The sequence below is a fragment of the Trichechus manatus genome, unplaced genomic scaffold (genome assembly GCF_000243295.1).
Source record: "Trichechus manatus latirostris isolate Lorelei unplaced genomic scaffold, TriManLat1.0 scaffold00056, whole genome shotgun sequence".
Taxonomy (NCBI): Eukaryota; Metazoa; Chordata; class Mammalia; order Sirenia; family Trichechidae; genus Trichechus; species Trichechus manatus.
In genome coordinates this window covers 9,046,333-9,070,892 of record NW_004443992.1, presented here as the reverse complement: position 1 = coordinate 9,070,892, position 24,560 = coordinate 9,046,333, and the positions used below count along the sequence as shown (strand labels likewise).

Genomic DNA, 24,560 nt, shown 5'->3' with positions numbered 1-24,560 from the left:
TGCTCCTTAGAAGCAAGGATGGCGAGACTTCGTCTCACATACTTTGGACATGTTATCAGGAGGGACCAGTCCCTGGAGAAGGACATCATGCTTGGGTCAGCAAAAAAGAGGAAGACCCTCAAGGAAATGGATTGACATATTGGCTGCAGCAATGTGTTCAAACATAGCAACAATTGTGAGGATGGCGCAGGACCAGGCAGTGTTTCATTCTGTTGTACATAGAGTCACTATGAGTCATAGTCGACTTGACGGCACCTAACATCAAACTCAGTCACCTATTGATAGACATTTGAGTTATATCCAATTTTTTCTATTATAAACAATGCTACAATGAATGGCTTTATAAATATACCATTTCACACATTGTCTGATCAAAGGGTACATGCATTGGTAATGTTGGTATATATCTCAAATCGACCTCCATATAAATTCTAGTTTCTTACTCCTTAACATCTTTTTAAATTGCTAAGAAGAATTGTTTTAACTAAGAGGAAGTTGGTTTATTTAAGATCTCAGTCAGTTAAACAAGCATACTCAAGCAAGCCATTCATACATTCGTCTCTGTCACACTCACCTTGTTGTGGACTCCAACTCTTCAGGCAGGGCATCATCCCTCCTACATTTGCAAACCCTGTAGAAGCAAAGTTGTGCAATATCCAGCAACTTTGTGATATTCCACTTTTCCCTTCTCTCTGAGTCTTCTTTTTATTTAATGTTTTTATGTTAAGTTCCTGCCGCACTCCTGCTTGTCATCATGGCCAACCTGCTTAATACTGTTTATCTCATTTAAGGCTTATATATGCCATAGAGACACCACTGACTTGCCCTTGGTTTAGGAAAAAATTAAAGACAGTGGCATGTGCAAAGAAGCATAGGGCCAGGGAATTAGACTGTTACAATATAGACTCAGTGTGGATAATAACGTAAAGGCATTTTTGGTTTTTTGCCTCCATGGAAAACCAAAGATGAAGAAACATTTGAATCTGGTAAGTGAAAAGTGAGCATTTGTACTGACTTTTTAATGTATATGCCAAATTTTGGCATAATTTAAACACATATCTAATGATATGATACAATAATTTTTTTAGTCATCCACTTCCAAGAATTTTGTGTTTCTTCATTTTCTCCATTTCATTGGTCTATAATTGTGTTGGCATATTATCCGTTCTTCAACTAAGACAGTTTCCCACTTTCTCTTATCATACACAAATAAATCTGGTCTGTTACTACTTACCACACACTTCTTTTTACGCTTGTTCCTTTGTTCTTCCATTTTTCTGTACTTCATATAAGGAATATTTTATGATCTTCTCATTTCTTTTAAATCTAAGTTTCTTCACTGTAAGTAGATGTAAGCATCTAATAAGTCCTTCTGTTTTACAGAAAAGTCATGCTAGAGCATTTATACTTTGACATACATTCTATTTTTATTTCCTTTTTATTTTTCCTTTATATTACAGTAGGAGCACTGTATTTAAAATTTTTTTAATTCTGTGTGTGGTAGGTTATATTATCTATGAATTTAATCTCACATGAGATTGCTACATAGTATTGCTACAAATACTAGTTATGAAAAAGAAGGCATTGAGATTGATGGATTTGGGAACCACTCACCTAAGTTATTGATTTACCGTTTGGGTTGTTTCAAAGTTTCCTATTTTCTGTTAGGTGTTTGGCTTCTTTGGGGTAATTTAGTCATCTATACTTGGATCCATGTTTGGGATTGATTTAGGTTTAATTCCTCTGGATTACAGTCATCCTTCCTTGCTCTGTTCAACTCGTCATTTTTCTGGCAAACACTCCATACACTAAACCTGTCGAGGATCAGGAGTATTTGCGGGGTCTGTGGACGGAGAGGCCAAGTTAAGAGCATGGACTCTAGAGGCAGAAACCCATTGCCATCGAGTCGATTCCGACTCATAGCAACCCTATAGGACAGAGTAGAACTGCCCCATAGGGTTTCCAAGGAGCGGCTGGTGGATACGAACTGCTGACCTTTTGGTTAGCAGCTGAACTCTTAACCACTGTGCCACCAGGGCTCCTCTAGAGGCAGATCCGGGGCCAATTGCTAACTATTTGTGGGTTCTCTGGTAAGTAGCTTAACCCCTCAGTTTTCTCATCTCTAAAATAGGAACAATAATTTATATAACGTAAGTGCTTAGAATGGTGCCCAGCACACAATAAGTGCTACATAAGTGTTACCTTGCATTATTACAACGAAATCTTGCTTGTTCCTTGGGGCAGACAGCGGCTGGTTCTCTAAGAACAGGATTACAGAGGGAAACAGCTGTCCATCCTTACTCTAAAGCACCAGTTCTGGGCGCTTCTTTATTGAGAGTGAGAACTCTCCATACCTTCTGAACCCAGCTTGCTTAGGAGCTCAGCTGAGGAACAATTAGCATACTTTTTAAATAAGAACCTTTGACATCCATTCACGATGCTTAATTCTCTCAGAGCAATTAGCAGTTAAAGTTCTACAGCGCCAGTCTTAACTCTGCTCAGAACGAAGTATCATGTGACCTCCTTGAGTTTCTCCAGGAGGTGACGTATTGTCTATTTAATTAGGAACATCAATTAAAAAAAAAAAAAAAAATAGAGAACATGGCACTGTTTCAAGATATCGAAGAAACAATTCGCTTTGTATTCAGTTCCACCTCCCTTACAGGGACTTACTGGAGATGGAAATGTGTACGGTAGACCCAGGGAGGGATCAGGAGTGAGGGTGCTCCGGCCTGAGGCTGCTGCAGCGTCTGCCGCAGCGCCCTCCACCACTGCCTCCACTTCACGGGGCTGAGCAATACAACCTCTGGGAGAGAAGGAGAGAGAAGCCTCAAATCAGTTGCCTTCCTATAATTTCTTTTCCAAGTCCCACTTTGTGTCAACTAAATAGAGAAGAGAGATACATAAAAAGTCTTCTTGGAGAGTCTTTGGAGTCTCTGGGTGGTGCAAACAGTTAACGCCCTCAGCTGCTAACCAAAGGTTAGAAGTTCCAATCTACCCAGAGGTCACTCCTGGAGATCTACTTTTGAAACATCAGCCACTGAAAACCCTATAAAGCACAATTCTACAGTTCTACGCCAACACACATGGGGTTGCTATGAGTCAGAGTTGATTCCAAGGGCAACTGTATTTGTTTTGTTTTTTGGAGAGTCTTGGCAAGCAACTTGTAGAAACAGTTATTTTTCCCAAGCAACAGAGTCAGGTCAAATAAGAGCCCCCAGTCTGTGTATTGTTCATTTGCCTTGGCAGGCCTTATCCAAGGTACAACTTTTGCTAACGGTTACATGAATGCTTCGCTACGGTCATTTGCCTTTATTTGATGGCTAAGTTAAATTTCTCAGGCTTAATTTTTTCATGTCTGTTTCTGCACTTACCCAAATACCCAGAGGAGCTTTCAGAAGGTAATTGTTCATTTTTATTTGCTGAGTAAGCCAAACAAAGCTATGCTGGAGATCTTTCAGTGCCTCAAAGTGGATACTTGATAACTTTTATGACGAAGATACAGTATTTTGAAGGTGAAATAAATGATCATTGAATTTCGTAGAAAATATTTTTAAATGAACAAGAAAACAATTAAACTTTTATGAATACAGTGAAATCTGTGAGAGCCAGAATGCTTGTTTTTCCAGGTCTCGAAAGTTTTCCGCCTTTGACAGGGTGCAGTTTTACCACTTTTCTATTGTTCTCTATTAGCGGAAAATATTTGAGTTTTCCTTCTCTTACAGGTTTCCGCCTTACACAGATTCTGGCTTTCACAGGTTTTACTGGGTATCTCTAAATAAGCATTTCCTTTTAAGTTTACTGGCATATTACAATTAGAAAAATGGGCTTACTTGGAATTGATATTGCTGTGTATTCTTTATATTTTAAAATGTGTATTAAAAACAAAAACAAAGGTTAAAGAAAAAGGGGCTGTATATGTCAGTCCATTTTATGAACAAATGTTCTTTATATATTTCAGTGATCAGAATAGAGTTGTATAAGTGAAAAAGAATATAATTAAAAAATAATTTGAAAATGACATTTTTAAAAGATTTTTTCCTATAGTTTATAACAATTATTCTGAGGCTCAGAATAATTTAGAGTTTCGAGTTTAAACTAGCTCTAGTAGCTCCAGAACCTCTGGGCATAGTTTTCTTCACTTTTGTCTTACAGGCCAATCAGAAACAATTGGCAGCCATAGAGCAAATACTAATTCTATACAGAACGAATCATTTTATAAGAAAGAAAATGAAAACTCATATGTAGTAAAGAGATTATAGGATCTATCAGAACATGATATCTGCAAGTTAAAGCCAAAGCCAGTTTGTTATCTTTGTTTTTTAGAATCAATTTTCTTAGGGTATAAGAATGTATACTCAGTCTTTATGTTTTTATGATGACTCAATATTTTAGTTATAGCTTTAAACAAGCCTAAAATAGCTTTACGCGTTCAGTCATACTAGATAGAATACACTCGGGGGAATACAAAAATTCTGAAGTGTCTCTGTGTGATTAGGTGCACGTGAATAATAGGTTGGAGTGCTTAGAACATTCCTCAGTAAGAAATTCAGCTGTGCTGCCATCTACTGAGATAGTGTCACTTAAAAAACTGAAGATAATGTCATGTATCCATTCTAAATAGATTTCTTTTCTCCCTTCACGTATTCTGCTCCTGCTGTCTCTGTGTTCCAGACAAGGAGGAATTTGTTGACTATGGTCAGAAATTCTTTATTGGTAGGTGATGATTAATAAGAGCTATTGTTTGTTTTTGTCTCATGTCCCCCCATAAAATGTAAATTCATGAGGAAATGGCCTTTGTTTAGTTGACCACGATATACCCAGCACCTGGTACAATGCCTGGCACATAGGAGGTGCTTGATGCAACTTAAGGTAATATATGGGTATTTTGTTATTTTTCCGTCATATTGCTTCCTGTCTTCTAACTTCAGACAGACACGACTCTATTAATTAACACTTTAGGATCACAGTCACTATGTGCTTCATCAGATTGGAAGCAAGAAGTAATCTCTCCTGCTCAGAATCTTCTGTTCTGTGTGTTTCTATCCCTCCCCCCACCCCCAGCTGGTTTCCGCCGCAGCATGCGCCTTTGTCGCAGGAAGTCTCATCTCAGCCATCTTCGCACCAGTGTGTGCTGCAACAGCAGCTGCTACAGCGCAGTGGGTGCCCCTTATGAGGAGGTGGTGCAGTATCAGCGACGCGCTTCAGACAAGCACCGCCTGATAGCGCTCGTGGGTATGTCCCCCACGCACTTGCTCTCCTCACCCATAGGGAAGTGTTCCTTCTAGATTCAATAACCTTCATTGGAGTAGTGGTAAAAGCAGAATTTTTTTCTGGACCCCCGTGAAAACACCTGTTTTTGTTTTAATAAAGTCTGTTTTATTTGTATGTTTATAAATAAAACTTTATTGTATCATGCTTTTATTGTTTACAATTGAATGTGGTATGCCATGGTGTATATGAACTTGTATCATAAGTTGTATTATGATGAAGTTATAAATGAGATTTTTTTGACTGTTCAGAGTGTGTTGTATAAGCATAGATGAGTGTTCCCCCAGACTGGATCACTAGTCTGTGTTAGGATAAAAAATTCTTAAGGTCCATTTCCCTAACAAAATTTGTAACCACCCCATTTTGAAAAGTGTCTAAGATCTTCTGGACTATATCTTTGGTGCTAAAGAACAGGGCAGACATAATGTTGGGGTGACCTGCTTTTGCGACCAAGATCTCTGCAATGCTGTCCTGGTAGCAGTAGCAACTTATATCTTACTGCCCTCCTCTCTGTGTACCCCAGGTGTGACCAAGAGCTGGCCCTGCAGCAGGGACCAGCTACATAATTTGCAGGGCCCAGCGCAAAATGAAAATACAAGGACCCCTTGTTCAAATATTAACAACTTCAAGACAGCAATAACAGGGTGTTAAATCAAATGTGGGACCCTTCTATGCATGTGCCCTATGAGATTACACAGATTATATGCCTATGAAGTCAGTCCTGCCTTCAGCTGGACATGGGGGTGCTGACTCAACTACCTGTCAGGAAACGTGCCCCCTGAATTCTATAGTCACATAACCTATAATTGTCGAGGCTGATTTCTGGGTTGTGACATGATAGAAACTTCACTGGAAGAAGAAAGGAAGATTGTCTCAGATTATCTCCATTGAAATGAGACTAGCAAATTCCCAAAGTCCAACATTAGATGAAGTTTTCTGGGGTGACAGGTTCTTGCAATTCCCTACCTCATTTCTGAGTGTTGAAGAAATGTGGGTTACTTCACAGGCCACCAGGAAAATCCCCAAGAGCATTTTGGAGTTGTTCCAATTTATGAGAAGGGAAGTTATGTAATTTCCCTAAAAACATTTGCTCTCAAGTTTCTAATTCTTCAGTAGAATAATGATGACTTTATCACCACATAATTATATTTATTCACATCTAATGGTTTCTGTATGTGACTTTTTGTGTTTAGGACCTTCTGGTGTTGGAGTCAATGAACTGAGAAGACAACTCATTGAACTGAATCCCAACCATTTTCAAAGTGCTGTGCCACGTAGGTTTAGTTTTTATTTCATAGCGATTCATGTTTTCATAAGACTTTCTTTGCCTCTGCAAATGTGCTGATCTACCTGGACTATGTCGTACTATCTTTGCTGTAAAAATAGAAGACATAAGGGATAGTCATTAAGTATTTCTAAGTATATTCATTTTAATAAAGAGAATTGATTTACTGGCATGTAGTCAGCTAAGCATTTAAAAGGTGATTCTTTTTTCCCATTTTTTAATGATCATGTAAATGACCTTTCAGGAAAAGTAATAGCTAATATCATTCAGTCTTACTACCTTCCAGGCACTGTGCTTGGTTCTTTAAATGACTTGTCCTGTTTATTTTTTTTATTTGAAAAAATGTAATATATACATATATAACTTAGAAACAAGGAGACATGTTGGCGCAACAGTTAAGCTCTCGGCTGCCAACCAGAATGTCGGCAGGCGGTTCGAACCCACCAGCCTCTCCACAGAAGAAAAGACCTGGTGATCTGCTTCCATAAAGATTACAGCCTAGGAAACCCTATTGGGCAGTTTTACTGTGTCATATAGGGTCGCCATGAGTTAGAATCGGCACACGACAACAATTTAAAAATAATTTAAATGTAATTATATCATACACAGTGGTTTTTAAAATGGTATTCTCTTATTTTCCTTTCACCCTTGGCTTCCTTTCTTCCCCTAAGCTCCTCCTTCACCACTACCACCAAGTTCCAAGCCAAATGCTAGTATGTAATCTTCCAGATTTTCTCCTTGTTCAGTTTACTCCATTTATATATAAATACATATATATATATTTATTTAAAGCTCTAAGACATTTGAGAACTGCAATTCTAAAAATATAAGGTATTATTATTTGTTTTATACTGGGATTCATCCTTCCAAACAAAGAAAACATTAAAAATCGCTCTAAGAAAACCTGATTTTTTTTTTGTAAAAATAGAAAAGATAATTTAAAGACTTGTGATAGAATTCCTGAATACAAGAAAACAGGTTTATAATAATGCATAAACCCATTGCTGTCAAGTCAATTCCGACTCATAGAAACCCTATAGAACAGAGTAGAATTGCCCAATAGGGTTTCCAAGGATTAGCTGGTGGATTCGAACTGCCAACCTTTTGATTAGCAGATGAGCTCTAAACCACTTTGCCACCAGGGCTCCTATAATAATGCATAGCTTCTAATTATACAAAAGGATATTAAAATGTAAGTTTTGACTGAGACGCTAAGATAAAAATCTTTAAATAAGGTATGTGAAAACCAGTTAAGCCCCTCACGGATATCAAGGGTAAAAAAGGGTTGAGGAGGGAGATTACTTGAGAATTTTGTGGGAGGATTTTATTGGAGAGAGCCACCCCTCAAAATGGGCAAGAAGAGTTTGTGTGGAAGGGGTGTCTCCCCCTTCACCTCAAGGCAAAAGAGAGGAATTTAAGGAGACCACTGAGAGATCTATGTTATTGTTTGTTGCGCCATTGAGTTGATTTCAACTCATAATGACCCAATTTGACCCACTAGAACTGCCCCATAGAGTTTTCTAGGCTGTAATCTTTATGTGAGCAGACCGCCAGGTCTTTCTCTTGTGGAGCTGCTGGGTGGGTTTGAACTGCCAGCCTTTTGGTTAGCAGCCAGGCACTTAACGTTTGTGCCACCAGATCATAGGAAATGTACTGTCTAAACGTAAGCCATGGCTGGTATTGCTGCCTGGGAGCCCTTAGGCATCTTAGGGCTTATGCATAATTCACTAGTGCCTGTTTTAAAGAATAGCAGGTTATTACAGCATTTCCTTAGAGCCTCCCTATCCTGGCTTATACATTGTCTTCCACACTGTGAGCACTCAGTAAAGGTTTATAGAGTAACTGATTTTAATATGGAAGCTACTACTTTCTTATCACCAATTTAGGCTCCCTCGTTTTGGTTCTAGCATTTAATTTATCCACCTGTTTTTTATGTATTTTCTTATTTATTTTTATTGGGCATATTTGTCTAAGTGTATATTGGTAATAAATCAAAACATTTCAAAGAATCTAAAACTTTTTATTCTGTTTTTTTTTGATAGACACTACTCGCTCCAAAAAGAGTTATGAAATAAATGGGCGTGAGTATCATTATGTGTCAAAGGAAACATTTGAAAGCCTCATGTATAGCCACAGGTAAGGCAGAGGTTCAGAATCTAATTCCTGCATCTGATTGCTTTACATTCAAAATAGATTCCCTATTTTTTATCCATTTTCTAACAGTCTTGGGGTAATTCCTTTGGTTTCTGACAAGGTAAGCAAGGAAATGTACGTTGATATATTAGTACATCACCAGGTGGTACTCAGTTTGGAAAGGGAGCAGAATTGTGATGCAAACTTTAGAAAATGTGGGGAAGCAGTTAGGTCCTAGATCTGCTCATTTTTCTGATCCTGATGAGTATCTACTAATTCTTTTTTGTATTAGCAAGATCCACACATTTATATTCTCTTCTATTGGAGTTTATCTTGTTACTACTAACAATAGTTTACTTATAGAAAAAATCCTTGTTTTCTTTGTCCCACTTTTGCAGGATGCTGGAGTATGGTGAGTACAAAGGCCACCTCTACGGCACTAGTGTGGATGCTGTTCAAGCAGTTCTTGACCAAGGAAAGGTCTGTGTCATGGACTTAGAGCCTCAGGTGGGTTTGTCGTGGAATATTTCCCACCTCCTCAAAGTAATGAATGTGTGTCACCCATTTTCTGCACACACTGTAGGTTATAGTTGAGACAGTTTATTGTCAGCCTTTTAGGATAAGACCACTTCCCACGTCTAGGGGCCATGATCTTACCTGAAGGGTCAATTGCCATCATCTTGCCTTCAGCTGGGGGAACAAGTCTTGCTTTTCAGACACAAAACTAGAACTGAGTGGGTGGTCATAAAGAAAAGTTAGAATTTTTCTTGCCTTGAGCTTGATCACAAAGGAATCAAGGTAACTTCTTGTTGAGGGAATAAGACATTGTTTTACATAAGAACGCAAGGTTCTTAGCTCATATGTGGACTGGAGCACAAGTGAGCAAGTTAAGTAAGATAAGGGACATACAATGTGTAGGCCAAATTTTTATGATCCTTGTATTTTCTTTGTGTTTTCCTTAATGTGTGCTTAAGAGAATAAAGAGAAGAGAAATGCTGCTTATTTGGGTCAAAGCTGGTAGTCAGTGTGAAGACAGCAGGAGTATCTAATGTGAGGTAATAAAAAGAGGAAAGGGCAGGGAGGGTGAAACAGCTGATCCACCCTGAAAATCTGCCTTTGTCTTTGTCCCCTGAGATCATGTATAGAATCCTAGTCTCAGATTTCAATAGGGATACCATAGCTAGTAAGTGGAGAGCCAAAATTTGAACTTAGTTTTCATTCTAGAGCACCACCTCTTGGTTATCAAAATTTTTGTTTGTTTTTTAAGAGTTGAGGATTGGGGGTGGGGGGTGGGGGGTGGGCAGATGAAAATATACTCTAGCTAAAAATAATTGCTAATTTCTGGTCTTAGAAATTTAGAGAACATGCATATCAACTCTAGGAAATTTGGACTTCTGTTTTTAAATGTGCATTTAATTTTTCTGCATAGGGTATTCAAGTGGCTCGAACCCAAGAACTGAAGCCCTATGTCATATTTATAAAGCCATCTAACCTGAGTTGTATGAAGCTATCTCGGAAAAATGCCAAGATCATTACAGACTACTTTGTGGAGATGAAGTTCAAGGTAAGATACAGAGGAAGTGGTTGACTGTATTTTTTTCTAGTCAAAAAATCACAGTATTATTTCCAGAGAATTCCTATGTTAAGGAATGTAATATTTCTAATACATAATATCCTTTTGATTTATCCTTTTTACTGGACATTACTTACAGATGTGAAAATAAAGTTTAATAAATGCTATGATGCTACCTTTCTCCCCCCACCCCTCTTTTCTGATGGGTCTAGCTTTTAAAAAAAGGTCCCAAAGCCAGTTTGCAAAAGTCTGAATCTTTTACAAAGAAATTGGTGTGCACAAGCCTGATATTTGTATTTTAAGTGGATTAGTTATAAGAAAGTTCACTTTAAAAATGCTATAGTGAATATATATGCCTATTCCCAAGAAAGGTGATCCAACCAATTGTGGAAATTATCGAACAATATCATTAATATCACATGCAAGTAAAATTTTGTGAAGATCATTCAAAAGCGGCTGCAGCAGTATGTCAACAGGGAACTGCTAGAAATTCACTGGATTCAGAAGAGGACGGGGAACCAGAGATATCCTTGCTGATGTCAGATGGATCCTGGCTGAAAGTAGATAACACCAGAAAGATGTTTACCTGTGATTTATTGACTATGCAAAGGCATTCAACTGTGTGGATTGTAACAAATTATGGATGACATTTCAAAGAATGGAAATTCTGGAACACTTAATTATGCTCATAGGGAACCTGTACATACATCAAGATGCAGTCATTCAGACAGAACAAAGGGATACTGCGTGGTTTAAAGTCAGGAAAGGTGTGTGTCAGGGTTGTATCCTTTCACCATATTTATTCAATCTGTATGTAGAGAAACTAACCAGAGAAGCTGGACTTTATGAAGAAGAATGGGACATCAGGATTGGAGGAGGACTGATTAACAACCTGCATTATGCAGATGACACAAACTTGCTTGCTCAAAGTGAAGAGGACTTGAAGCACTTAAATGATGAAGATCAAAGACTACACCCTTCAGTATGGATTGCACCTTAACATAAAGAAAACAAAAATCCTCACAATTGGACTAATAAGCAACATCATGATAAATGGAGAAAACAGTGAAGTTATCAAGGATTTCATTTTACTTGGATCCACATTCAACACCCATGGAAACAGAAGGTCAAGAAATCAAAAGACACATTGCATTGGGTAAATTGGCTGCAAAAGACCTCTTTCAAGTGTTAAAAGCAAAGATGTCACCTTGAAGACTAAGGTGCGCCTGACCCAAGCAATGGGGTTTTCAGTCACCTCACATGCATGTGAAAGCTGGACAATGAATAAAGAAGACCGAAGAAAAATCAACGCCTTTGAATTGCAGTGTTGGAGAAGAGTATTGAATATACCATGACTGCCAAAAGAACAAACAAATCTGTCTTGGAAGAAGTACAGCCAGAATGCTCCTTAGAAGCAAGGATGGCAAGACTATGTTTCACATACTTTGAACATGTTTTCAGGAGGGATCAGTCCCTGCAGAAGGACATCATGCTTAGTAGAGGGTCTTCGAAAAAGAGGAAGACCCTCAGTGAGATGGATTGACACAGTGGCTGCAACAATGGGCTCAAGCATAACAACTATTGTGAGAATGGTGCAGGACCGGGCAGTGTTTCCTTCTGTTGTACGTAGGGTTGCTATGAGTTGGAGATAACTCGACAGCACCTAACAAGAACAACATAGTGAATATACTTTGTGTGTAATATCAGGTATCTTATTACCTTACCTCTCATTATTTTTGTTTTTATATTTTTCAATGACTGCTTTATAAAAGTCTGATTCTCCAGGTTGCATTTAGTTCAGTGGAGTTTATGGATGCATTTTCCGAGTGTTATGGGCATTTAAAATTGTGTTCTCATTTTGATGGCTGTCTAAACAAATTAATAAAATTGTTCTGGGTCATGTGTATGGCCACTTTGTAAAGGAGTACTGTCACAAGATTTCAGTGCCTGCATTTGCATTTGTATTTATGATTGCATTGGCAACAAGTACTACTACTTTAATTGTCATGGACAAATAAGAAAATAACAGCAATAAATTTAATTACTATCCTTATGGAGGTGGCCATTTTGTATCTGCAAAATAATGTCATTCTTATCAGATTAATGTTCTTTGGAATTTTATGTTTAAGTTTTATTTATATTTAATTGATAAATTTGCTTTGGCTTTATGTTGCATATGGTTCGATAGCTTCAAGTGTTTAGGTAATAATTTTAAGTCCATGTGGGAAGCTGAGCGGTTATTTCTTTGACCTAATTGTTTATAAATAGCTTCTAAACCCAATTTGACAGTATAACAAACTGTGTATTAATTCTATTTGTCTCCTTAAATCTGTGCTATACATATTTTTCTATTTCTCCTGAAGGATGAAGATTTACAAGAGATGGAGGATTTAGCTCAAAAAATGGAGGCCCAGTTTGGCCAGTATTTTGATCACGTGATTGTGAATGACAGCTTGCAAGATGCATGTGTCCAGTTGTTGTCAGCAGTAAGGAAAGCTCAGGAAGAGCCTCAGTGGGTCCCAGCAACATGGATTTCCTCTGATACCGAGTCTTAGGGAGGCCTCCTGCTTAATACTGGAGTTTTCAATGTACGTTTGTTATAGATATCTGGAATAATAGCTGTAATACAAAATAGCACTATTTGATTCATTATAATGTGTGCAACTTTAAAAGTGCTGTAGTTTATTAATTAATCTTATATGGAAATAAATGTGTATTGTATGGGTATGTAGATTGGCTTTTGGGAAACTTGTTTTTCCTTTACCTCCTGTGCAGCAATGTAGAAATATGAATGTGAAAATGTCAAGTCACTGAATATGAGAACCTTTCATTTATTTCATATGGTCTTTGTAGGATTCAGATAAAAAAAAGCTTTTCCTGAATAAAATCGGCAGTATTTCATTTCAGAAACTGTGTTTTACTATATAAACCATGCTTTATGAAAATGTCTTTGTCACATCATTCTCTTTTACAAAAAGTGCTTATGTGACTAACTCAGCAAGAAAAGTTAATATACGCATTTCACATCTAACATCAAAACCTCAGAAACTGCTCCCATTAACTTACAAATCAATCTACAAGGAAGATTATTCTTCTGATCAGAGCTGTCCCAATCATTAATCTTCCTAAAGCCAATATCCACATTTATGCCTAAATTGCCTACCTTTCGGTTAACAGCCGAGTTCTTAACCACGGAGCCACCAGGACTCCGTGCCTAAATTTAAAAAACAACAAAAAACCAAACCCGTTGCGGTGGAGTGGATTCCGACTCATAGCCACCCTATAGGGCAGGGTAGAACTGCCCCACAGGTTTTCCAAGGAGTGACTGGTGGATTGAAACTATTGAGCTTTTGGTTAGCAGCTGAGCTGTTAAGCACTACGCCGTGCCTCCATTAGGAAAGGGCAATTGTCCAAAAGCCCAATATACGAGAAAACCACAAGAGGGAGATGTTATTCCAAGAAGTCTCGTTTGTGCTTCCTATCTCTGAATCTGGTACTTCAGTCGCTCTCCCAGTCCCTGTATTTATCTCCGGCGTCACTCTCTGCTTTCTCCATATTCATACCACTCCTCTACCCGCTCCCGCCCCCCATAGCTTTCTTCATCAAAACCTTTAAGAAAATTAAGTAGCAAATTAAATTTTAATGATAAGTGAGTCGGATTTGATTTTATGTTGTGGTTCGCTGAGAAAGCAAAGGGTTGCTTAAATTTGATTTACACAGTTGTGGTATGGAGAGTAAGCCAAGTGATGAAAAATGTGAGAACTGCCTGTATCAACACACACACACCCAGCACTGAAACGTTGGGCCTGGGAGGCGCGGGGGCGGGGTAAACGCGTCCGTCCCTAACTCCGCTGACTCGGAACGCAGGCTTCGGCTCGGAACGCCGCCGGGCCTAGCCGGGCGGAGTCCTGGCCCCAAGAGCAGTGGCCTACTCAGGCGGCCCTGAAACCCCCGACTCCGGCAAGTCCCGGAGGCCGGCGTTGCGGGGAGCCAGGCTCCGGCCCGCGGGGGTTACGCCCAGGGAGCCCCGTGGGGAGAGCACTATGAGCCCCGAATGGAAGTCTCAGCTGGAGGAGAACCACCTGGTGAGCGGGAGGGGCGCGACAGCCAGCAGAGGTAGTGTGGGTGGAGGGCGGGCTCCTTAACGGAGCAGTCGCCCCAGGAGCGGGGCCGACGCCAGCCAGCTGGGGAACAAATAGGGAGGGCCCTGTTCATGGGGTGCGTGCATCTGCCCCTTTGGCGCTCAGAGGATTGGGGCGGGGGCCCCCAACCCCTGGAGCCAGGAGGGAAGCTTTCAGGGGCTGCAGCACCCGCGTTGCCAAGACGACACTGTACTTCGCCGCCGTGGCTATCACAGGCTTCGGTGCTGCCAGCGAGGCTCCTCTTCAAGGGTCCTCCGGGAGGGCTCTCAGCCACCCAGCTTTGTAAGAGCTGTAGGCAAGCGGAGACTTTTAATCCTGGTCTTCTCTCACGTCTCCCAAACAAATCACCGCAACCACTAGAGAAACCACGGGGAAAACTGTGATTGCAGCCCCATATCCGCTGGAGTCTCTCCTCCTGGGCATGTCAACCCTGCCCTCGACGCCCCTTTTCCCGCAGGAGTGGACTATAAGGGTCAGACCTGGTCCGGTCTCTTCGCTTCACCCCTACCAGACCCCACAGCAGGCTGTGGGCAGGGAGCGGCCCGCTCCGCGCAGGCCGATGACGCGACTGCGCCTGCGCGCGCGGCCCGGCTGGAAGAGGGTGTGAACGCTGGGTTTCGGGGCCCGGCGGCCGCCTGGGATCCCGGCTTTGCAGAGAATGGGAAAGAAGCAGGTGGTAAGCGAGGCCTAGTAACGTTTATTTGGGTTATTAAGATTCTGTCTTCAGTTCAGCCGTCCTGCATTTGAGGGGCTTACAAGTTAGGTCTCTAAATGGGTGAAACGTCATTTTTGCGGGACTTTTGAAATGTGAAGTTACCAAGTGAACTGGGTTCTTGGCTAGAACGCGATTCACAGCATCTTTAGAACAATAACGCTTTCGTCTTTTTTTTTCCAGTTTAATTTTGACTGGACAGTACTAAGACATTATAGCATTTGTATTAATATGCTATTTGAACGAGTGGGTTGCTAGTGGGACAGTTGTAGAACCAACTAGAAGAGTGTCTAAAATTTAACTTTTGATACATTGTCCTCTCAAGCAGCATGAGATCATAGGAACATTAAACTCATTTCGAGGTATTTCTGTTGGTATTTTATTTTGAAAGATTCCAGAATGCTTTTTTAATGTAATGCTCTCTGGATTGCAAACAACTTTTCTTATTCATGTAAAACTGCATTTATAATTCCTCCCCCTCCCTCCCCCATTCTTGCTGCTGTAACAACCATCCTTCACGCTGTATTCAGAGTGATCTTTAAAAAAGCACGTTACTACTTGGCTTAAAACCTCCATTAGTGTCCTATTAAAACAAAATTCAGACTCTTTCCCTTGGTCTGCAAGACTCTAATTTATCTGTCCCCTACCTGCCGCCTCTTGGTAATGGTGCTGCAGCCTTGCTGGCCTTCATTTTTAGCTGAAACCCTCTGCTTGAAATGCTGGTTTCTTTGTCATTCAGGCTTCAGTCCAAATATCTCAGACTTTCCCTGACCAAAAGTAGCACTCCTCATCCTCCCTCATTCACTATCTTACTACTCTCTATTATTTATTTTTTTCTTCTGATATTTGGCCACTAGAATGTAAGTCCATGAGAGCAGGCATATCTCTGTTTTGTTCATCAGTGTATCCCCAGGCCTGAGAACAAAGCTTGGCCTGTAGATAGAAAGGAGGGTAGAGAGGAAGGAATTTTATATGACATTCAGAAATGGTGGAATAAATTTTGAAAAGCCCATATCCTTCTCATTAGTACATCCCAGATTTTTACTAGTGGACAGAGTTATCAGATCTGAAGATACTAGTCTGATGCATTGTATTTTTCTGTCATGTTTAAACAACAAACTTTTTTTTTAAAGAATGGCTTCACGATATTGAAGCCATTCTTTAAAAAAAAGGAGTCCTGGTGGCACAATGGTTAAGAGCTTGGCTGCTAACCAAAAAGATTGGCAGTTTGAATCCACTAACCAGTTCTTGGAAACCCTATGGGGCAGTTCTACTCTGTCCTATAGGGTTACTACTAGTTGGAATCGACTTGATGGCAATGGGTTTGGGTTTTTTGGTTTTCATGGTATTAAGGTACATGAAGTAAAGATGATCTCTACTTTTGCTTAAAAGCAGTTTTCTCCTATTCCCCCTCCAGCGTCCTCCGCGTGCCCTTCCACCTGTGCCAAGGTAAAAATATTTTTCCCTAATCATTATTGGGTTTTAAAAGTACAAAATGAATAAAGTGAGAAAAATTGACTAGTACTATTGCAAAATTATAATGATTTAGAAAAGACTTCCTAAAATTTTTACGAAAAGCCTTCCTAAAATTTTAAAGATAGGAAATCTTTGAATCATTAGTATAAAAGATATAATTAAATGTTTAATTTAAAAGCCTAAACATTAACGTGGTATAAGAATGCTTCCATTCTGAATGTTTTAGTGACTTGTTTATCAGAATTGTTTATGAGAATGTTTATCAGAATTCTGATCCTCTTTTGTTTGCTAGAATAGTTTCCTCAGAGTTTAAGCTGATTTTATCACTGAGGAAATAAGAGTTCTTAATCTACTTAATCCACTTTACTAATAGACTGAAAGGAATGTGTATGTAGGTTCATAACATTGGGGTTATTTTATTAGTCTTGTTAAACAGCTTATTATTTGTAAATAATAAACTAGTTTGTAAACTAGCTGACATTGTGGGAAACCTGATTTATTTTAAATTTGTAATGATTTAAGCAAATTTTCAGCCTGACAATATAATAGATTTCTAATTAATAGAATTTCTTTTTTGTCTTTGTTCTGCTGATTAAACTTGGTTGATGCCATGTAAAAGTGCTGCTCAAGGTGAGTTAGTTCACTGTTACGTAAAACTTTCTAAATATAGTATTGGTATTCAAAAGTTAATTTGATTTCATAATGGTTGTCTTTAAAATTAAGTCTGAATGGCATCATTTCTAATACTACTAAGTACATTTTTTCCCAAACAATATCTTTTTTGTCATAATCTCCCATGACTGCCTTTTTAAAATGATGGTTGATATATAATGCTGGATGACCTGAGACATGTAAAAGCACTTACCCCTGAATGGAGTCATGAAGAGTGCAACTCTTGGCTAGTCTATAGCCCTGTAATAGGGACTGCACCTTCCTTTGTCTTATTTAGTCAGGATAGGATAGGTTATACTGTGGTAACAACCCCCAAATCTCAGTGACTTAATAACACACAGATTTGTTTCTGGTTCATGCAAAGTCCACCGTGGGTTGTGGCAACAATCCAGGGTAATTGTCCTTCAGTACCTCTTCACTAATGACCTAGTGATACAGTCCTGTGGCTCTGTTGTCTGAACACAAGGCTTCTTCAGTTGCCCCAACAAGGGAAGAGAAAACTGGAAGGTTACTCGCTGGCTACTTCAATGTTTTGGCCCTAAAATGACACAGATTACTTTTGCTCATAGCCTGTTGGCCAGAACCAGTAATAGAACACATGTAAGTATTAGGAGTCTAAGAAATGTAGAGGAACAAATGGAATATTTGATGAGCACTCTTTCTCCATCACAATTTCTAACATTGACCAGCAGTGTTACTGGTAAAGCACCATGGACTCCATTTGACTATGTTGATTTCTTGTCTTATTCCCCTAATGTGAAAAAGTTGGCTGGGCCTTGGGAAGAGAGGGAAAAGCCTTCCTCACTGAAAGTTCTCTTCTGACTGTTCTGCTTAAATTTTAGGCAGCCTTTTCTGTTGTTGTTTTTTTCTGTTTTATAGATGATATTCTACTTAATCGTCCTAAGAAAAAGAAGCCCAGGCCAAAACACACACTAGGTAAGAAGTTCTTTATTGTGTGGGATCACAAGTTTTCCCAGGACCTCAGGCATTATAAACATCACAGATCAAGTAAGTCACTGCTGTGCTGAGGATAGTATTAAGGCCAGGTAACTTGAAGGAGTGGGATCCTGGTGATAGTGAGGGACAAGGTGGTGGGCAGCCTGAAGAATGCCTTAGAAGTATTTATGGGTTGTACTACCTAAGCTCTTACTTTCACAGTGTTCTCAGACTCTTTAAAGTCCTTTGTCCCTAGACAGTGTAAGTTGTCTTAAGCTATGTGAGTTCCAGACCCTAGAACAGGATACTGGATTTAAGGAGAGATAGGATTCTTGGAGCCCTCATTTCAGTCAGAGGACCTCTGCATTAGAGCATGAATTTGAAGGCAGGGCCTCGTCATCCATGTATTAAAGCTCTAATAATGAGCAGGTTCTATGAACTCCTTTTGTTTAGTTATACACTGATAATTCTGGATGTCCCACCAATAACTCAGACTCATCATGTCCAGAATTTATCACCTTCAACAATAAACCAGTTTTTACTTCTCACAAATTTCTGTTAATGGAACTCCCATTCTCCCAATCACTCAGGCTCGCTCCCTTTACTTGTGGCCTCTCGTATGCTTGCTTCTTCTATGGCATCTCTTTTATGTTTCTTTTTGTCTTTCAGTTCCACTGTCACAACTATAGTTGGTTTCGCTCCTTTCCTCTTTTCGCCTGAGCTATCGGAGTAGCCTCCAACAGGGCTCTGTACATCTGGCTTTCCCCCACTCTAATCAGTCCTGCCTCACTGCTGGATAGGGTTTCTTAAAGCTCATAGCTGATCATTCCTTATAGCTGGTTAGAAACTTATATTGGCTTATCGTTGCCTAAAAAATGGAGAAATAGGTGGTGAATTGTTGTCATTGTTAGTTGCCATTGAGTCGACTCCAACTCATAGCAACCTTATGTATGACAGAACAAAATGTTGCCCCATCCTGTCCCATCTTCATGTTCATTGGTGTGTTTAGAGAAAAAGAAAGAAGCAGAGATGGATGCATAGAGAATGACATATAGACACAGACAGAACTATAAAAAAAAAAAAAGTGCAAAGAGATTTAGACTTACAAAGATAACTTAGTTAAACAGACTTACACATATGGACTCAGAAAGATCACAGGTAGGATGTGATAGAGACAGAGTGAGGGAGCAGGGATGTGGGTCTAACCTAGCCACCCAGTGCTTCCTTTTTTATAAAATGTAGAGGAAAAAAAACAAAAACCAACTAACATTAGACAAAAAGGGGAATAAATATTGCCAGGCTTTTATAAAAATGGTTTTAATTTATACTTACAGTTTTAAAGTGCAAGTATTTTAAAATTTTTATTTTCCTGTCATTCTAATGCTATTTTATAAAGAAAAAGGTCTGTGCTCCTGAAGTAATGTGCTCTTTCTCTGATTTGGAGATATTCATAAAACCTGAAGGTTATTGTAAAATCAGGCCATGTATTTGTGTCCAGTAAGAAATATTACATTTTCATACTTTATGCATATTTTGTTTCTGGAAAAGCAACTATAAATAAAATTGATTTAAAGTGAGTATTCGTGTTTGACAAAATTTTGACTCAATATTTCTGACTAAAATATGATTTTTAGACATGGCAATAACCTATTTAGTCAGAGAATATTCAATCTTTTTGTGATTTAGGTGAAAATTTACATAGCAAATTAGTTTCTCATTAAACAGTTAATACACAGATTGTTTTGTGACATTGGTTGCCAACGCTGCGATGTGTCAACCCTCTCCCCTTCTCCACCGCAGGTTCTTTGTTCCCATTCAAACAGTTTTCCTGTCCTTTCCTGCCTTCTCATCTTTGCTTTTGGGCTGGTGTGCCCGTTACTCTGGTATATATGATTCACCTGTGAAGCACGTCCTTCATGTGTTACTGTTGGCCCTATAGACCTGTCTAATCTTTGGCTGAAGGGTGAACCTCAGGAGTGACTTCAGTACTGAGTTAAAAGGGTGTCTGGGAGCCATACTCTTGGGGTTTCTCCAGTCTCTGTCAGACCAGCAAGCCTGGTCTTGGTTTTTTGTGTGTGAATTTAAATTTTGTTATACATTTTTCTGCAGCTCTGTCTGGGACCCTGTATTGTGATCCCTGCCAGAGCAGTTGGTGGTGGCAACCGGGCACCATCTGGTTGTTCTGGGCTCAGTCTGGTGGAGGTTGTGGTAGTTGTGGTCTGTTAGTCCTTTAGACTGTCTTTCCCTTGTGTCTTTGGTCTTCTTCATTCTCCTTTGCTCTAGCCAGCATGGGACCATTAGATGTATCTTAGATGGCCCTCAGCCCAGTAGCTTGGTGTCTCAGGGCGTTTGGATGTGTCTGTGAAGCTTCTATGACTTTGCCCCGGTCAAGTTATGCTGACTTCCCTAGTATTTTGTACTGTCTTACCCTTCGCTTACTTCACCACTTTATTTACTATCTAGTTAGTGCTTTTCCTTCTCCACCCCTCCCAAAGTGTATTCAGTCTTAAGTGATTTAAAACAAACAAACAGACACAGTTGCCATCGAGTCAACTCTTAATTCATGGTGACCCCATGTATGTCAGAATAGAATTGAAACTCTATAGGATTTTCAATGGCTATGCTCCAGAGGTTTTTCAATGGCTGATTTTTAGGAAGTAGATCAGTAGGCCTTTCTTCCAAGGCACCTTTGGAGGGACAGGAACTGCCAACCCTTTGGTTAGCAGCCAAGCACGTTAACTGTTTGTATCACTAGGACTCCAATCTTAAACGATACCATTATATAATATCATGTTTTCCGAGTGCATGTAAATCAGTTAAACATTTATCATATAAAAACTTAAATTGATACAGTAAGTAGTATGCATTTAGAGTATGCAGTACACAGAGTTCTTATTTATTGTATCATAGGTTTTGCCAATAAATAATGCACAAAATAATATATTTGAACAGAACTGTGGTTTTGTAGCTAAGCTTTATATTTCAGACACTAAAATTACATTAATTTGAAGAGTCTAAGATTTGATAAAGGAGACCTGGTGGTGCAGTGGTTTAGTGCTTGGCTGCTAACCAAAAGGTTCGCAATATGAACTCACTAGCTGCTCCTCAGGAGAAAGATGTGACAGTCTGCTTCCAGAAAGATTACAGCATTGAAAACTCTATAGGGCAGTTCTACTCTGTCCTATAGGGTCACTCTGAGTCCGAATCAACGAGACAGCAATGGGTAATATTTGATACTACCTGGATTTATATGTAGAGACATAGTAAAAATTTTTTAGTTCTGCTAGTATTCATTTGATACACCAAGTACTGATTTTACATAACTCACAATGTGATATAAATGTGAATTGTAGACACAATTCTTATAGTTGTAGGCAAAGATATAATAAGCACACTTAATCATTATTTGGAGTCCCTTGGTAGTGCAAACGGTTAGCACACTTGGCTGCTAACCAAAGGTTGGAGGTTCAGCTCCACCCTGAGGTACCTCAGAAGAAAGACCTGGCAATTTACGTCTGAAAAGCCATCCACTGAAAACCCTATGGAGCACAGTTCTTCTCTGACACGCATGGGGTTGCCATGAGTCAGAGTTGACTCCACAGCAACCAGTTTGGTTTTTGGTTTTAATCATTATTTAGAGAGTGATTATGAGTTTGTGATTAACCTGTTGCTTGTCTTTTGGTATTTCTCTGCTATTCTATATCATTTTTGGTAAGTAACTTTATTACACAAAATGATATGTGAGAGCATTTTAGTTATAAAGGATGCAAATAATTTAGAAACATCCAGAGCAAAACGTTAAAGTTCTCCTTTTCCTTTCCTGCCTATACCCGTCCTTCCTGAATCTCTCCCTAGGGACACTCTTTAGTTCGAATTTTTCTTCCATGTCCCTCTTGTATTCATTTACATATAAATACCTAAAAGATTATTGTGGTTGATGCTTTTTTTTTTTTTTTTTACATAAAAGGAATCATATTATTGTCTTTGTCAGTACATAGAGTTCTATGTGTTCTTAAAGCAGTGGCTTTATAGTATTACATTATTAGACTGTACCACAATCACTGGTCTCTTGGTAATTTACAAACAACATTGCAGTTCTCCATGAAATAGGTATGGTGAGGAAGAAGGGGTATTTCTGTAAGATGGATTGCTAGCAATGGAGTTATTAATACGATAAAACCAAAAAACCAAACCCGCTGCCATCAAGTCGATTCCGACTCATAGCAGCCCTATAGGACAGAGGAGATCTGCCCCGTAGGGTTTCCAAGGAGCAGCTGGTGAATTTGAACTGCTGACCATTTGTTTAGCAGCTGAGCTCTTAATCAGTGCGCCACCAGGGCTGCATTAATACGATAGATTCTATTAATTGCACTCAAGGAAGCTTTACTTATTTTCTCAACACAAACAGTGTTTGAGCATGCCACCTTCTTTAAATCCTTGACAATATTGGACAATGTGATTCTTTAATTTTTTTGGTCAATTTAGTAGGTGAAAAGTAGCTTATGTTAGTTTGCATTTCCTGAATACTAGTGAGGTTAAACATCTTTTCATGTGATTATTAGTACATTTATATTTCTTCTTTGTTAAAGATGTAGTCAAGTAAAATTCCAGTCTGCCGAGCTGTAAACCAAAGAACAAACCCATTGCCTTGGAGTTGATTCTGATTCATAGCCACCCTGTAGGACAGCGTAGAACTGCCCCATAGGGTTCCCAAGGCTGTAATCTTTACAGAAGCAGACTGCCACATTTTTCTCCTGTGGAGTGGTTAGTAGGTTCAAATCTGCCAAAGTGTGTTGAAATTCCATTAAAAGGTTTGATGAGGGGAAAAGTTGAATGACTAAATGAAGGGCTTTATAATTATTTGATGATTCCAGTTATCTGTGATGACTTTATCATGTGCTAATTTATTAAGGGCTAAACTGTATAGATGCTGATAAAAATTCTTAAGGCACAAGATAAGAGAGTTCTTTATAGCAGCAGTTTCTATTTACACTTTTTGTAAATTCTGAAGAAATTTTCTCCCCTCTTCTTTTGCTCTTCTTTCTAGCTCCTCCCCTTTTTTCCTTCCACAGCCTGCCTTGTTCTCTCATTTATTTCTTTTCTCAACTTGAAGCCCAAAGTTATAGACGAGGAAGAAGGAAATCAACATTTGGGGCATAATCGATTATATAAGAGAATAAGGGATTATTGCATAGTAAACTTTAAAGTCTCTTTTTTCCCATCATGTTAAAACTCTGTGCTCTCTGCTCAAGTTACCTCATTTTTTCCACTCTGTTTTTCTATAGTTAGTACCTCTTTGGATGGTCTTGTTCAGGCTGCTGTCCACAAACCACCTAAAGGCAGTGAGCCACCAACTGAAGAACCCATAGAGCATCCAGAAGCTCCTGTTCAAAGGAGATACAAAAAGAAGAGACAATCTCTTGGTACGTGAAGAAACCAATGTTAGGTGTGATAGCAGTTGTGATTTTGGGTGTGTAAGGGAAGCCTGTCTGCTCCCATTTTTCCCCCACCCATATCCCATAGATTTTTTTTCCCCTTTCTTGTTTAATTTTTTTTACCACTAGAGTGACTCCGATGGGTTAAGTCAAGAACATTTTAGAACATTTTAGAAGATCTCTTTTTGATCATATGTATATAGACTATGAGGGGAGGCGTACAAATTCAGGACTGAAACAAAGTTCAGAGGCAGATCTCAATGCATGTAAGAATTTAGTGTATGATGAAATGAGCATTTCAGATTAGTGGTGAAAAGATAGATTTTGTATTAACAATAGTATAATTAAATAGTTAAAAACGAAACCCACTGCCCTTGAGTCGATTCCGACTCATAGCGACTCTGTAGGACAGAGTAGAACTGCATCATACAGTTTCCAAGGCTGTAATCTTTACAGAAGCAAACTGCCACACCTTTCTCCCATGGAGTGGCTGGTGGTTTTGAACCACTGACCTTTCAGGTAGCAGCTGAGCACGTTAACCACTGTGCCACCAGGACTTCTAAGGAAACAGTAGCCAATACTTACTGAGTCTTACTGTATGCCAGGTACTGTCTTCAAAGTAAGTGAAATATTATACCATTTTTTTTTTTTGCCTATCAAATTGGCAGTGCTTTTTTTTTTTCAAACTGTAAAATCTAGTGTTGACGGGAAATAGGTAGACTCTTCACTGCTGATATCAAAACCAACCCACTGCCGTTGAGTCAATTCCAACTCATAGCAACCCTATAGCACATAGTAGAACTGCCCTATAGGGTTTCCAAGGAGCAGCCGGTGGATTCAAACTGCTTACCTTTTGGTTAGCACCCAAGCTGTTAACCACTGTGCCACCAGGACTCCTCACTGCTGATTAAAAAAAAAAAAAAAA

The 24,560-nt window shown here is 39.2% G+C and overlaps 2 protein-coding genes across 5 annotated transcripts in view; both read left to right on the top strand.

The window, feature by feature from the left end:
- MPP4 (MAGUK p55 scaffold protein 4) overlaps positions 1-13,150 on the top strand; it is a 40,469-nt gene extending 27,319 nt beyond the window's left edge. Inside the window, exons 13-21 of the mRNA XM_004378226.2 lie at positions 966-986; positions 3,387-3,401; positions 4,675-4,716; positions 5,065-5,235; positions 6,465-6,545; positions 8,599-8,692; positions 9,088-9,196; positions 10,119-10,253; positions 12,626-13,150. Coding sequence (XP_004378283.1) covers positions 966-986; positions 3,387-3,401; positions 4,675-4,716; positions 5,065-5,235; positions 6,465-6,545; positions 8,599-8,692; positions 9,088-9,196; positions 10,119-10,253; positions 12,626-12,817 — 860 coding nt within the window. The 3' untranslated portion in view covers positions 12,818-13,150. The remainder of the gene's footprint in view (positions 1-965; positions 987-3,386; positions 3,402-4,674; positions 4,717-5,064; positions 5,236-6,464; positions 6,546-8,598; positions 8,693-9,087; positions 9,197-10,118; positions 10,254-12,625) is intronic.
- Positions 13,151-14,171: 1,021 nt separating this feature from the next.
- TMEM237 (transmembrane protein 237) overlaps positions 14,172-24,560 on the top strand; it is a 20,338-nt gene continuing 9,949 nt past the window's right edge. The window contains exons 1-5 of one of the 4 annotated variants that reach the window (XM_023732995.1): positions 14,172-14,347; positions 16,534-16,565; positions 17,212-17,222; positions 18,144-18,200; positions 23,486-23,623. In XM_023732995.1, the coding sequence (XP_023588763.1) occupies positions 14,306-14,347; positions 16,534-16,565; positions 17,212-17,222; positions 18,144-18,200; positions 23,486-23,623 (280 nt within the window). In that variant the 5' untranslated portion in view covers positions 14,172-14,305. Of the gene's footprint in view, positions 14,348-15,022; positions 15,081-16,533; positions 16,566-17,211; positions 17,223-18,143; positions 18,201-23,485; positions 23,624-24,560 lie in introns of those variants that run through there. The other 3 variants (XM_012556069.2, XM_004378225.3, XM_023732996.1) reach the window with 3 other exon arrangements.